A 14,154-nucleotide genomic window follows, 5' to 3' on the forward strand; every position below is an offset into this window, starting at 1 on the left:
TGTTTATCGTTCCCTTTTTAAAAACAGTCACTTTAGTAGGGAAGCATCTTTCCGCCATGAAAAAAACAAAGAGATAATAACCCGAAAGTTTGACTTCTGCCCCACTCCAAAAAAAAAGTTACTTTTTTTTCAAGGGCGGACACAACCTTCCAAGCTCCTGTTTAAATACAAAATTTTGGTTCATGTTATTGTTGCCACCTCTAAAAGTTCCAACCTCCATTGAGAGAAATATTGTTTTTCTCGTTATTCAGCATGTCAAAATAGTACTAAAGTCTACTGTTCTTATAGCCGCAAATGAAGGCAACTTGCTGTTTGGACGCAAAGTAATCAATGCTAAGATAGATAAAATGACACACACTCATCTGCTGTTCAGGAAATGTGAATGAATGTAACCTGAAAATGACAAGAGACATTTGGAAACCGAAGCACCAAATAACAACATTTTTTAAAATTATTACTCATCAGTAAAATTGAACATCTGAAACTTTTAGACTGCTTCATTATTTGTTTTATATTCAGTGATTCCATGTCTACAAAAACATTTTCCAACATTCAGCCTGGTCATAAATTAAATTTCACAAAAATCAGTTTTGTGAAATGTAATTTGTTCTGCACCAGTGAAAACCTCTGCAATTGAAAAGTGAAGGTAGCACGGAAGTGCTACCTTAAATTCTACTGAGACTTGGCTGATTAGGGGTGCTGTTACATTGAGTGACAAACAGATGGTCTTTCATCATTTGTTTAAAGGCTTGGCCAGTGTGTGTGTGTGTGTGTGTGTTTTAAATTTAGCATCTCTTCTGTTATAAACTGTGAACCATGGCTGCACCTTTTAAACCAAACACTCCAGCCGTGTTTGCATCACCTGTACCCAGGTCAGTTAGACTATAAAAAAGGTAATCTTCTTCTTCTTCTCTTTGTTTGCATATTAATTTTTTAAGGAGGACGTCGACAAAGATGGAAAGGATTCGTTCAGCCTGCTTGAATTTTAATACTGTAACGTTCACAAGAACCAGACGGTTGGGGTCTCAGTTTGTCCGTTTATTCGGCACATAAGCCAGCGGGTTGTTAACTCAGGGGGAAGCGCTCTCGAACTACACCTCTCTTCAGCCTGGCACACACACAGAAGAACCAGGTCCCCCCACCCCTTCCTGTACACCACCCTCACTACTTCCTGCAGCCTAACCAAACATGAATCTTAAAGGAACAACAACAGTGTGCAGAGAAAACCAACATGTCACTGTCCAGTAACACTTAACCATCGTTACAATACGTTTTGATAGATCCAGGTTCAATTGAGATTGAAGTTATAAAATATGTAGGGACAAAAGTAAATTATTGAAACTTGAAGAGGAGAAGGGATTTGTTAACATATTCAAGCCTCACAATGTGCGCAAACTGTATATGACAAAGTGTGTGTGTGTGTTGCTGCAGACATGTAAAAAAAAACCAAACTCTTCAGCCCTGCATAATACTCCCCCCCATAAATATAGTATGCAGACCAGATGACCAGATCATAAATATGAATGTAAATAGTCAGAATTTTTTATCTGGGATGGAAAAATGTGGTGTTTGTCAAAGAGCACAGAAGCTCCATGAAAATCTGATGGCTAAAGAGGGAAATTTAATGATCCTGTTGTTTGTCATTTACTGTAAATAATTAATACTTATGTATATTTCAGTTTTTAACATTTGCTTTTCAGGTGTTGCACACCATATTGTTAATTTATTTATAAACATTCTGGATGTCCATCAACAAGGTAATTCCCAGGACATGCATAAGGTCTATCTGCTTAACTAATTTACTAAAATCATGTGTAATTAAAAATAACCTTTACCCCTTGATGAACTCATTATTATTTTCTGCTCCATTGCTACTCACAATCACTCTGCCAAAAAAAGGTGCGTCGCCTGACTTTGAAAGAACTGGTCTTTGTTTTGAGATCATCTGATTTTTAGAAAAATGTAAAACCTTCATGTTTGGGTCATGAAATTACCAAGTTACATTTAAAAATTAAAAAGCTAACAAACTGCTTTGACTTGAAATTACTTTAAGGTGAATGCTTTAACAAATGTGACATGGGTGTGTGTGTTTATGCGTGTGCGTGTGTCTATCTCATTAACCCTCGAGTGAATCCATCCATTCACACAGACACTAATACATACCCCATAGCGATGCTGAAGTGAAATGAGTTTAATTAACTTCATGACATCAAAAATAAAACATTTTGTGGTTGTTAAGTTGCGATGTTACCTTGAGGTTTTGTTGGTTTTGGTCATGCTATATAGTTTGGTAATAATGAGAATATCTCATATAAAAATGCTTCGACTTTAATCAAATCCTGACTGTCTCACCAAAGGCTACAAAAAAAAAAAAAAAAGAAGTTTAATAAAGGCTTTTTAAATACAGATTAAAATTTAAAACTGGAATCACAATCTCAAGTCAAATATACTAAAGATGTTTTGATGTAGAACAGGGGATGGCAAACTCCACAGAGCTAATTTTAAGCAATTCTTGACACCAAAAATCTTTATGGAGCAGCAAAATGTGTTTGAGTCTTATAATAACTTATTTAAGCTATTTGTTATGTATTTCTAGTGTTTAAATAACATTTTTACTTGGTATAACCAGAGAAGTTTAACTTTTCGGGTTAAATAAAGTGCATTTCTCTTATTTTACCTTAATGAGGGTGATAACCTAGTAAATATAAATATGTGTCTTTTAATGTTATTAATGGGTGTAATTTAAAAAGAAAAAAGAAAAAAATAATATAGCTCTCAATATAGTCAATGTAAACAAAAATGTGTTCAATTTGATTTGAATTAATGTTCAGCAACAGAATCCATAGTATTATGAACCATCAATGCTATTGCAGGGTAGGTTCAGCAAAATTAAGTGGATAAGTCCTTTTTTTTTCAGTCACATTGAGTCACTGGAGATAGGAAAAAAAAGAGCGACATATGGCTCTGGAACAGCAAATATGAGACCCCAGAGTTACTGTACTGTTTTTATCTTAGTTTGTCCGACTGAAATTATAGAGAAAGTCTTTTTTTTAATGTCCTGTGCATTAAGCTGTATATTGCAGTAGCATCAACGGTTCATTATTGCTAAGGATGTGCTTACAAAACCAAAAAAAGAAGTTAGTAATGAGACAGAAAACATGCTCCTCTTTGAGAAATGATTAGTTGCTTCACTCGTGTGCCATCTTATTATTCACTGCCATCAGTACAAGGCTCTATGTCTGGGACATCCTGTGGAATATCATATTTGTGACCAGAAACGGCCCTAACCAATCTGGCGCCCTAGGCAAGATTTTAGGTGGCGCCCCCCTACATCAGCAGTGTAGTGTAATGTTGTAACAAATAATATTTCTATTAAATAAGCTTTACTTTGCATTTTAATTAACGTGGGATTATTTTTTGTATTTAGAAATAATAGTACCAACTTTTTTTTTTTTTCAACATTTGTGGCCCTGGCGTGGCGCCCCCTGATGGACGGCGCCCTTAGCATTTGTCTATACGGCCTATGCCACGGGCCGGCCCTGTTTGTGACGCTGGGTCATCCTGAGACAGCTTCAGCTGTCTGAGGGCAAGTACTTTGTTTTCAGGTTAAGATTTCCATAGGGGTTAATTTTAGGAGGGACAAAGTATTAAAACTAATCTCAGCATTTTTTGCCTGTGTGAGTGAACGCTGTAGAGCCGGGGTGGGAAATATTTCCAAAGGGGCACATGAGAAACTGGGACTTTTGTCGAGGGCTGCGCCAAGAAGTTGAACTCAGTTCGGCTCAATTTTAAATTTATTTATTTTTAAACTGTATAAACTGCAACTGCCAAGAGTAGATGTTACAATTAAGCCCTAATTGTGGCCTCTTGGGAAAATTAATTGCCCTCCCCTACTGCTCATTCCTGAGCATCTTTTTACGATGATCTCACTGTAAAAGGGGAGATTCCTCATTGTGAAGGTCTACAACTAAAATTGTAGACCTTCAGAAATTGGCTCTCAGAAATAATGCAGATGCACTGGAACACGCATACACACACACACACACACACACACCTCAAAGCCATAAAAATAGATTGTGAGTGACTCAGCCGTTATGTAAAGTCCATCTCTGATAGGGCCGCCTGGGGCTGTTTATGTCAGTTTAGCTTGACGGCACTAGAGCTGAGGTGACACATGTCTGCTGTGTCCGAGCTTCAACACACATTCACAGAGCCACACACACGCGCACGCACACTTTTCCCAGAACATACGTGTGATCCTCTCAGTCTTCTTTCCTCTCTGCATTCCCCAGCGTGTGTCCCCCAATGGACAAGGATGTGATATAGTCAGCGTAATGGACTCCCCGCAGCCCAAACAGACTACGTTATTAGCATTTTAGCGCAGACTGGGACGGAAACACCATGTTAGAATGATTCATATCCACCATTCCTCTGGTCAGTTAGGCAGCTCAATCAGGACTGGTAAACATTAGCAACTGTGGACTTAAATCAAGAGTATGACTGTAGATTAACTTGATTTTGTTTTTTATTGAACATCAAATCAGATTCCGCCACAGAAAATATGTTATACTGGGAATTTGATTATATATTTATCAACTGTACTGGTCCCCTATGAGAAAACCTGGGCGGTCTTAATTATAGTGAGACATTTTAATCAGCTTCCATCTATGTTTCCTTCCTTATTATCCTGGGTGTGAATATAGACCTTTACTCTGGTGCAGAGATTTTTGTATCCTCAGCAAAGTGTGCAATGAGTGTTTGGGGAGGTCACATTTAAAGATCCGAATTTATCTGAAAGTTCTGCTGACCAGCCATAAACACATAATCATAAACACAATTGTTGAGAGTAGTAATGGCCTCTTGTCACCATCCCCATTCCTTATCCTCACGCCACCACACTTTTTGCTTACTGTATCTTTGCTTTAATGATTCCCATCCACTCTTAGACATTAGGAAAAACGGGTTTGCATGTAATGATGGTTGGACCCCAAATGCAGATTCGCAAGAAGACAGGGATCAAATGAGAACCTTTATTAAAGCCATTTGAGTAGTCTGAAAGGCTACAAAATAACAAAGTCAGGTAACAGTAGGACATGCCAAAGAACCAAAACAATTTGAGGGTGGCAGAATGGAAACAACTTGGGAACTACACACAGCTGAACTACATCTGATAACAACACTCTGGGAGGTAAATTTGGCAAAAAGATACATGACTATCAAAATAACACAGGAAGTAACGAAACAGAGAGTATCTCACTATATACGGGGAACAAGGAATGTAACGTGAACTGATAGGAGGAATACCACAAACACAACTGTAACTGCAATAAACAAGTACAAAGCTGAAAATGCAAAAAGTAAGAATCAGACTGAATGTAAGTAATGATAAACAGAGCTTAAGACTTTTAAAAAAAACCCCAATGAGCCAGGACCATGCCTGGATTATTTGTGATAACATTTGACCCTACTTCAGGCACATTTCCTTTTACATATCTGTACATTTTCAACATTTAAAATGTCTTTTAAAAAGGGTTAGACATACAGGAAAGCAAATAAGCACTGTGATATCTTCTAAATGACCTAAAAAATACCAAACAGTTATTCAGATCCCATTTCATAATGCTAGACCGGACTGCTTGACCGAGCTGAAGTGGGGTTTTGGGGTTTAACAGAGGGGTAGCTGACGCCCTTGAAGCCAAGAAAGCAGTACACATAAACATCCTTGAAGGTTTTCCGTGTTCACATAATCCTGGAGTGTGAGACAGGAAGAGAAAAAAGCCGAGAGAGAGCGAGAGATGAAAGAGTCTCCTCGTATCCCGTCTCAGTGACAACAGATCTCAGACAGACAGAAAGAGAGGCACACACTGACTCACAGACTGTTAAATTGAATGTGTTAAATACTGTGTGTGTGTGTCTGTCTCGCTGTGTGTGTGTGTGAGTGTTCGGTGTACAGAGTTAATGACAGTCTTAATTGGTGCAGGCAAATATCCCTCCCACTGTTCCTCATTCTACATCTACTAATAGAAAGACATTCACTCCCTTAAGACAGTTAGCAATAATGGTGGTGGGATGTATTTGATAAACATGAATGTGCGCACACACACATATACACAGATTGTTGTCTCTTGCATTCTGATGAACTCATTGTGCACATCTTGCATGCATTATTAACATCTTTACACTTGAGCCTCCACAGCCAAAACACGCAGTATAGACTTACATATTTTGAAAGACTGCCCTCGGCAGGTACCATAAATGGAGGGATTGCTTGGCCCAAGTTTAATTTGGGAAGTTGTTGAAAGCTTGTGAGATAGGATGGCTTTAGAGTTATGCTTATCTTTCCTGGAAACTGGAAAGAGTTATAGTTCAAGTTATTATACGGTCAGGTTATCATGTGAGAGGAATTTACTCTAATGCTGATCAGCTGTCTGAAGCTTGTTGAAGTTCAGCATGTTGTTTGAAACATTGTCATGGTCCTGGGCCATGTGGGCCCAGTATTCTTAGTTCTTTGTATTTTTGTATTTCGTTCCTTATTTTAGGCCACGTTTTCTGAGTTGCCCTCTTGTGTTGTTCCCTTAGTGTTTTCCATTCGTGGCTTTTGCCCCCTGTGTGCCCCTCTGTGTATCTGTGAGCCCTCGTCTCTCCTTATGTTTTATTCCATGTTTCCCCAGCCCACTATGCCCGTGCTCTCTCTCTCTCCTCCTGTTTGCACCTCTGTGTACTTCCTGTTTTACTTTGACAGTCTCCCGTCAGTGTTGTTTACTCCTGCCATGTCTTGTTATGTTTATCTGTGTCAGCTGTGTTCCCATGTGTGGCCACTTCCCCTGATCATCCCTCTTGTGTATTTAGTCTCTGTGTTTCATGTAGTCTGTGTCGCGTCGTCTGTGTTATCTCCCCTACCCCTTGTCATAGTTCCCCAGCCTCAACTAGTCCTAGTTTGTACCTTGTTTAGCCATAGTTTTCCCAGTCTATGTTCAGGTTTTCCCTCAGTTCCTTTGCTGCCTTGTTCCTTATGTTTTCGGCCCTAAATAAAGGCTCGCCTTCTGTTAAGTCCGGTTTTGTGTCCTCACCTCTGTTTGCTCTTGGGTCCTCCACTCACTCCACACGGTCTGCCCCGGCGGTCCGTGACAAACATGCTAAAAATGAACGATTGAACAGACAATGATTTGACCTGTGTTCCTGATTATTTAGCCATCCAGCTATGGTCATGTTGGTGATCCAGTAATGAAAACGCAAAAGATTTTAGGACACAGTCAACTTTTGAGTTATTAGTAAAGACATTGAAATGCATGTAAAACAGAGTGAGTGTCAATATACAAAAAAATGTTCTACATCTAATGTGAAGCCAGGTAGTTGGTATATGCTGTCTGTAGTTCCACTGCAAACAAGTGCAAAAATCTCAGGTTTCACTTTCATGTTTACAAGCTGGCCTTTGGCTTTTCTCCCCATAGAAAACCTGTAGTGGCTACAGTTGAAGTGACACAGCTATTACCAATTCTGCCCACATAGTCTACTGCCTTTTCCCACCCATAGCTCACAGGACACATTTGGCCATCCGTGGAGGGGTTCTCCTTCTGAATGGCCTCTCCTGGGGTTTCTTCTCATTTTCCTTGTTAGTTACAATAAAAGTGTTTCTTTCAGTAAGTTTTTTCGTGTCTTCATAGGGAGCTGAGGCTGGGTTGGAAGCCCACGCTGCTGTGCCCTTTGAGACACGCTGGGCTCTACAAACAACCGCAAACAAGTGGGGTAAAGCACTAAAATCTAAACATTAAATGTTAAAGTACTGAACTCAAAGACAGGGATAGTTTAACACTTTAGAAAGTACACTTATGTGCTTCCTTGTCAAGAGATTTACAACTCTCATATTTTTCTAAGCAACATCATTTGAAGCTGGGCATAAAAGTCAATATATATTTTTACACTGTACACACTTTTTGCATATATTGAAAAAACAAATCGGTGTTAATTAGAGAAAACCTATAGATCTGAGTGCTCCAGCTCAGTTTCTAATCCTTATGCATCCTTATCACAACCTTCTATTAAAAGTTACTTTCTGCTGCTTTCTTATTCACAAAGGGCTGCCACAGCAGGTAGCATGTTTGATTTGGCAGATTTTTACATAAACCCCAAAGGGATTTGTGTCTTTTGTCTTGCTCGAATCAAACCCAGGATCCTTCACTTGTTAGGGAAACCGCTACACTACAGTCACACCTATTAACTGTGGAAAAACAGTATGCAAAACATTGCCCCTAAAAACACACTCAGGTTTAGTATTAAATTAAGTGCACTTTCCAGTTTTACCAGAAATTTGATGTGACTGGTTCCTTCTCTCCTTTCACAAAACATGACACCAAGAACACACCAATAGAAATATGCTGTGAACTGGTCAGCAGAAGACAGACACATATTTTCTGCTATTTAAACAAACTCAAGAATAAGTATACATAGACCTGTGCTTTAGTTTGCAAGACAAGCAGTTCCCCTTGGATTTGTCTGTCTTTTTTTCTTTTTTCTGCATATACATGTACACGTGTCATTACAGGCTTTACACCCTGCAGCTCTGGATAAGTCTACGCTTTGAATCTAACCTGGATTGTCTGCCTCTCGCATGGCAAAGACTTCTGAGGAAAAGCTACAAAAGAGGCAGCTCAAAGCCAGAGAAAAAGCTAACATCAATTCACACAAGCTGTTGCACTCCGGAGCCCAAATTGCCCATGACACACCCAGAAAATTCCCTTTCTTCACAATATGACACTTCACCTCCCATCTCTCGTGGGTAGCAGTTGATCAGGAACAAATACAAGCAGGGGAGTAGAGTGTTAAGGAAGAGTGCATCGAATCAGTATATAAAAACAGTTAGGGCCATTTTCTGCTAAAAATATCCAATACCATCTTCTTACCCAGAATAAGTCTATGAAAAAAATGAAATAAAAACTGCATTTTAACTAGCACACACACATGCACCACACACACACACACACATAGACAGATCCCGCAGAGCTGTTGTCAGCCTGGATTTACAAAATAAGACAAGTTGGGCTTTGCAGGCAGCCAGTGGTTGTCATCAAGACTAGGTGACTGTTAGTTGGAGCTATTTTGATGCTGTTCACATGTTATTTGCTTCACACACCCTCCTGTCACGTATTGTTCCCAACATGTCTCGCGTGCGTTCAAACGTATGTGGGAATTTTTGTGCGCGTGTGCGACTGTGTATTCATGTGTCTGCCTGATTTCCCATCATCCCAAATAATCATCCCACAGTCATGCGTGAGATGTGATTTCCGTTAAACAATAGCAGGCCGGCTCGCCTTACTGACCCACAACCTCTCAGGCTGCGGGTGAACAAACACTCGTATGTGTGCACAACTCATCCTCTCAGCTTGAATTCACAGCAGCACATGCACTTTTGACTACACACACAGCCTCCGAAGCTCAGCCTCCATCAGGGTAGTGGTGATGACACAGTTTCTTTATGTTGATGCTCATTTAACTGCCTTCCTGAGCTGACTTTAATAACCGAGGCCAACTGCATGTCACTGCAGCAGTAGCCTTAACCACTGCATACTGGGCAAGAAGCGAACAAATACTAATGATTTTCCTGCCAAGAGGGGGAAAAAAGGGAAGTTATTGTGAATGCCCCAGACCTGTCTTTAACACAAATGGTTGTAATTTTATTGAAATGAGGGACAGACTGGTTGGCCTACTTTGAGTGCCAGTGATGATTCAGCTCACACTGTTAGCCTGTTCGTCACTGTAGTAGGTAATCTGTTCAGATGTGTAGATTATAGATGAAAATGGGCAGTCATTTATGTTTTTAAAGAAACTTTAATTTCACCTTTTGGGACAACCACTCAATCCTGGGTGGTATTTGTCAGTCAGGTGTCAATCAAATACTACACTTTTTCTAACAAATTGAAGATATTGCTGAAAATGGAGCTGCCAGGCAGGAGGAAAACAGGAAGACCACAAAGAAGATCCGTGGATAGTGAAGGAGGACATCCTGAGGGTTAGTGGGGGCAGAGGAGGATTTTCAGTTCAATTCAGTTCAATAAATTTTAATTATATAGCGCCAAATCACAAGAACGGTCGCATCAGGGTACATAATACTGTAAGGTAAAGACTCTAATATATACAATATTTCCCACCCCCCCACCCCCAACAAACAGACAATCCCCTATGAGCAAGCACTTTGGTGACAATGGCAAGGAAAAACTCCCTTTTAACAGGAAGAAACCGTCGGCAGAACCAGGCTCAGGGAGGGGCAGCCATCTGCCACGACAGGGTGGGGATGAGGATGCTAGGGATCGGGTGAGATGGAAGCAGATGATCCAATGTGGAGACTTTGAAAAGGAGAGGCCAGAAAAAGAAAAAGAACACATGAGGTTTTCAATATCGCTGCATTTTACATGCATCATGCTTTGTGTCGTTGTCCTCTATATTTGATAGCTGCTTAAATAAGTTGGTGCTTGTGACCTCTAAGTATCACACAAACTCAGAATCACTGTACTCCATAGTGGCAGATGACACAAAATGTCGGTGAAACTCATCCGATAATGTCTGAAAATATCTTCTTGACATTTGATTCTCTGAGCCCAGTGAAATGGCCAAAGATGTTCAGTATCTGCTGTAAGCAGGGGGTATTGGTCCTGATTAGAAGTCATGGGGTGTCACACAAAAGTGCCAGTAGCTTATCTCTAGAAGTGGAAAAATAATTTCTCTGAAGCTGTAATCCTCACTATCATGATAGGTGCTATAAATATTTATGAGAAATTATGATGACTAATTTATTAAATCATAAATTCATACAGCCTGTTAGTGTGCAGCCAACTTCAGTTATATCATAGTTTGTCACCTATCTAAAATAAATAAAATACCATATTTTGATTCTTTTTTAGTTAGTGCAATCAGGATTTTCACAGCTGAATTCCTACATTTCACCATCACAGCAGCCGCCAATAAAAGTAGGCTGGTGTGGAATCAAGCGATCCCTTGGGAAGAAAAACTGACAGGCAGACCAGAATTCACTGTTAGTTCAGACTAACCCTGCTCTAGAAACTTGTTCTTTTAAGTGTAACTTGGGAAATTATGGATAAGACTACTATGTGTCATCCCTCAGTTGATTTTTGTCGCGTGTGACCTGGCTGGCAGCAGTTAATCAGGGAGTCAGTGAGCTGAAGGGTGCAATATGCTGGATCTACAGATAAGGATCATACGGCACATCAAGCAGCCAAGGAGCAGCGAGGAGAACGTGTCCCCTCCATCATACACTTATTTCAGCTTTACAGCCATGTGACAGATGACTTTAAGGGATCATGATTTCAAATAGCGGCTCTACGGGGAAAAATCTTTTGAAAAGTCAAGATTTTAAAAATAGATATGTCAGGGAATTGTTAGTCGTCTAATTTAGTAATCTAAAAATGGAACATGAGTTGTTAGAAGATGTGTTAAGGAAGGAAGCGATGTTGGACAACTTCATATTGGAACGCGTCCCACAGACGTAACTGCGTTGTGGTGGTTTGCTCTGCCTCTGCACTGACGGCTCTTTCGGATACCAGCGTTACACATCCTCGCAGAGATGTTGTCTGCTTTTTGGTGTCATCTTCTGCCAGCTATAAAGCTTTACCTGCTTGGTTTAAAGGTGCTTTTGCTTCAACTGCTAAACGGACCTTTGAGGCTGCCAGGTCGGTTTAACTTTAGCTTACGTTAGTTTGACAAGTTGTAATTCAGTTGTAAGTGACAGCACGGGCAACCAAGTTGTAACCAATGAACGTGGGTGCATTATAGTCAGCACGGGTTATCATTGTTCATTAGTACATGTAGCGGTCATTTACTATGTTGCACTTGCACATGTTAACACGATGCTAGCTATGTTAGCTAGTTTGTGTTAAGCTCAAAACATTAGCGAAAAAAATGATCATCTGTCGTCTTGTTTTTGCCGAATTCAGCCGAATAATTAACGATTGCGTAGAACATCAACGTGTCCTTTCCAAAGTTTCTACGATTGCCACCAAGCTTTGTGAGGTTAAATGTGCACTTTTCATAATGCTGTCTGGGCTAGTTCGCTCGTCGCCCAGAGACAGCGCAACTTAATTTTGTTGCAGACACCTGGTTAACTACACCAAAACTATAACCATGTTTTTATTTTAGGATTATTATTATTATTATTATTATTATTATCTTACTGAAATAAAAACTAAAAAGAGACGTCAGAAATAATCTAAACTGAAATTATATTGGTAACTTAGAAAAATAACTAGAATAATTTTTTTTTTAAAAAAATACATTGTTTTTTAAAAAAGAATTTATTTATCTAATTTATTTTTGTTCTTTTTCAATGTGGTTAACATAAGCTCGGGAGGCACTGGTGCAATGATTTATTCAGACTGAGCTTTCTGAATGAGTTCTGAAAACTTATTGCTCTGGATAAATACTGCTCACTGCACAATAAATAAAAACTAACACTGAAACCATTAAAATTTACTTAAAACTGAACATTTTTAAAAACTCAAACTAAACTGCAAAGTGCCAGAATTGTGATACAAACCTGATGTTTTAGTGATACAGCATATGCAGACCCTTCTTTGCAGTCAGTTTCACCTAGCAAGAAACAGCAACCTCCAGAAACCACTGCCGACCAATCCAGAAATACATATTTTTCCCCAGCATCTAGTGGTTGTATCACATCCAATGTGGCAGACTCTTCCAGTCTTCTTGAAAATTGACAGGAAAGGGTATAGGAAGAACTCATGTGTTCTCTGGAATATGAACTGTAACTACATAATATATCATATGTTACTAGGGGAGTATAAGGTGAACAATATCTGCTGTCAGTTGTTTTCTGATATTTAACTCTGTTAATTTGAGTGTTATATCAGTGTTTCGTGTTTCTGATTAAAATAAATCAAAATCTGATGGCTTTCACACATTTCATAAAATGCTTTTTTTTTTTTTTTAATTTATTGAACTTTTCTTCTATTTTGCATTTAATTAAGGTCCCTTTCTGTTATTATTTTGTTGCTACTGAACCCATAAAGTAACTTTAGTAATGAAAGAAAGTAAAGAAAACTTGTTATTCAGTACAATGGAAATAAAAAGAAAAAAATTCTACAAAAAGCCCATGTGTTTCTTACTGAGTTGTCATCTATAGAAACATCAACCTGTCCTGAAGAAGCTTCCTTATCAAGTGACTTTCTCTTTGATATCTTTGTCTCCTCTTCTGCTTCTGCCAGTGATGCCCAGACAAGATGGCAACGTTGCCATAGTGACAGGAGGAGGCAGGGGAATTGGTTATGAAGTAGCTCGCCACTTGGTCAGACTCGGGGCACATGTTATCATAGGTACTGTATGAAGCACGTCAACACTGATATGCAAACAGCACAAACACACATGATTTCCCTATAGGCTAGCTTGTTCACATACATAAACATTAACTGCACAAATAGCTATAAGAGATGTGGCCTAATACTGGAGAAAGTAAGACAAAAAAAATGATGTTTCAAAAGATTCACACTCCTTTAAAAATTCTGATCGCTTTCTCTGTTGGTCCTTGATTTTTTTCATTTTGAAAATTATTTTCTTCTTTACACTTTATGAACTTTGTCAGGCCCAAAACTTGGAATACTGTATGTCACATTACATATGCCTCAGCTTTCCAGAATCTCTATTACAATGCAGGAACAAATACCCAATGTATTAACCTCTGTTAATATCTGTTAAAACATGCACCAATATCAGTTCCTTTGATAAGTGCTTTTATTTTACATATCACACAATTACACAAAAAGTACATTGTGTGTAGCTGTGTGCAACAACAAACTGGATAGGTCCGTCTGCAGGTGGAAAAGTGCTGGCACGATAACCCTGTCTAACCACATAAGATGGTGAGAATACTGTAGTCACCGCTAAACAGACTTTAATTAGTTTTTAAATTGCTGTGCAGCACAAATGTAGGGTGAACGTAAAAGTCTAGAGCAGTGAATCCAAATGGACTCACCATTTGTTAGATTGAGGTAAGGTATGCTAATGGATGGGATGATACACATACTAGGTCCAGCTGCTGCAAATGAGCTGTCAAAGTGTCGTCACCTTGCATTCCAATCAAAAGAAGAACCGATGACAGATATGACTACAAGAGCACTTTGAAAGTTTGGTTTG

General features: G+C 39.2%; 1 protein-coding gene and 1 long non-coding RNA gene across 4 annotated transcripts in view; one reads left to right on the forward strand and one right to left on the reverse strand.

Moving 5' to 3' along the window:
- The window catches only part of LOC146691021 (polyprenol dehydrogenase), a 61,470-nt gene that overhangs the window by 3,129 nt on the left and 44,187 nt on the right, over window positions 1–14,154 (forward strand). The window contains exons 1-2 of one of the 3 annotated variants that reach the window (XM_085434308.1): window positions 11,271–11,681; window positions 13,230–13,337. In XM_085434308.1, coding sequence (XP_085290434.1) covers window positions 11,576–11,681; window positions 13,230–13,337 — 214 coding nt within the window. In that variant the 5' untranslated portion in view covers window positions 11,271–11,575. Of the gene's footprint in view, window positions 1–11,270; window positions 11,682–13,229; window positions 13,338–14,154 lie in introns of those variants that run through there. The other 2 variants (XM_085434305.1, XM_085434309.1) reach the window with 2 other exon arrangements.
- LOC146691022 (uncharacterized) lies at window positions 5,017–7,129 on the reverse strand. Its single transcript, XR_014915754.1, has 2 exons — window positions 7,071–7,129; window positions 5,017–5,749 (listed from the first exon to the last, which is right to left on the reverse strand). It is a non-coding gene; the product is annotated as an uncharacterized LOC146691022 (long non-coding RNA).

Source organism: Copadichromis virginalis, linkage group LG16 (genome assembly GCF_057382275.1).
Source record: "Copadichromis virginalis isolate Kocher_CV1m ecotype Utaka linkage group LG16, C_Virginalis_male_GT1.1, whole genome shotgun sequence".
Classification (NCBI taxonomy): domain Eukaryota; kingdom Metazoa; phylum Chordata; class Actinopteri; order Cichliformes; family Cichlidae; genus Copadichromis; species Copadichromis virginalis.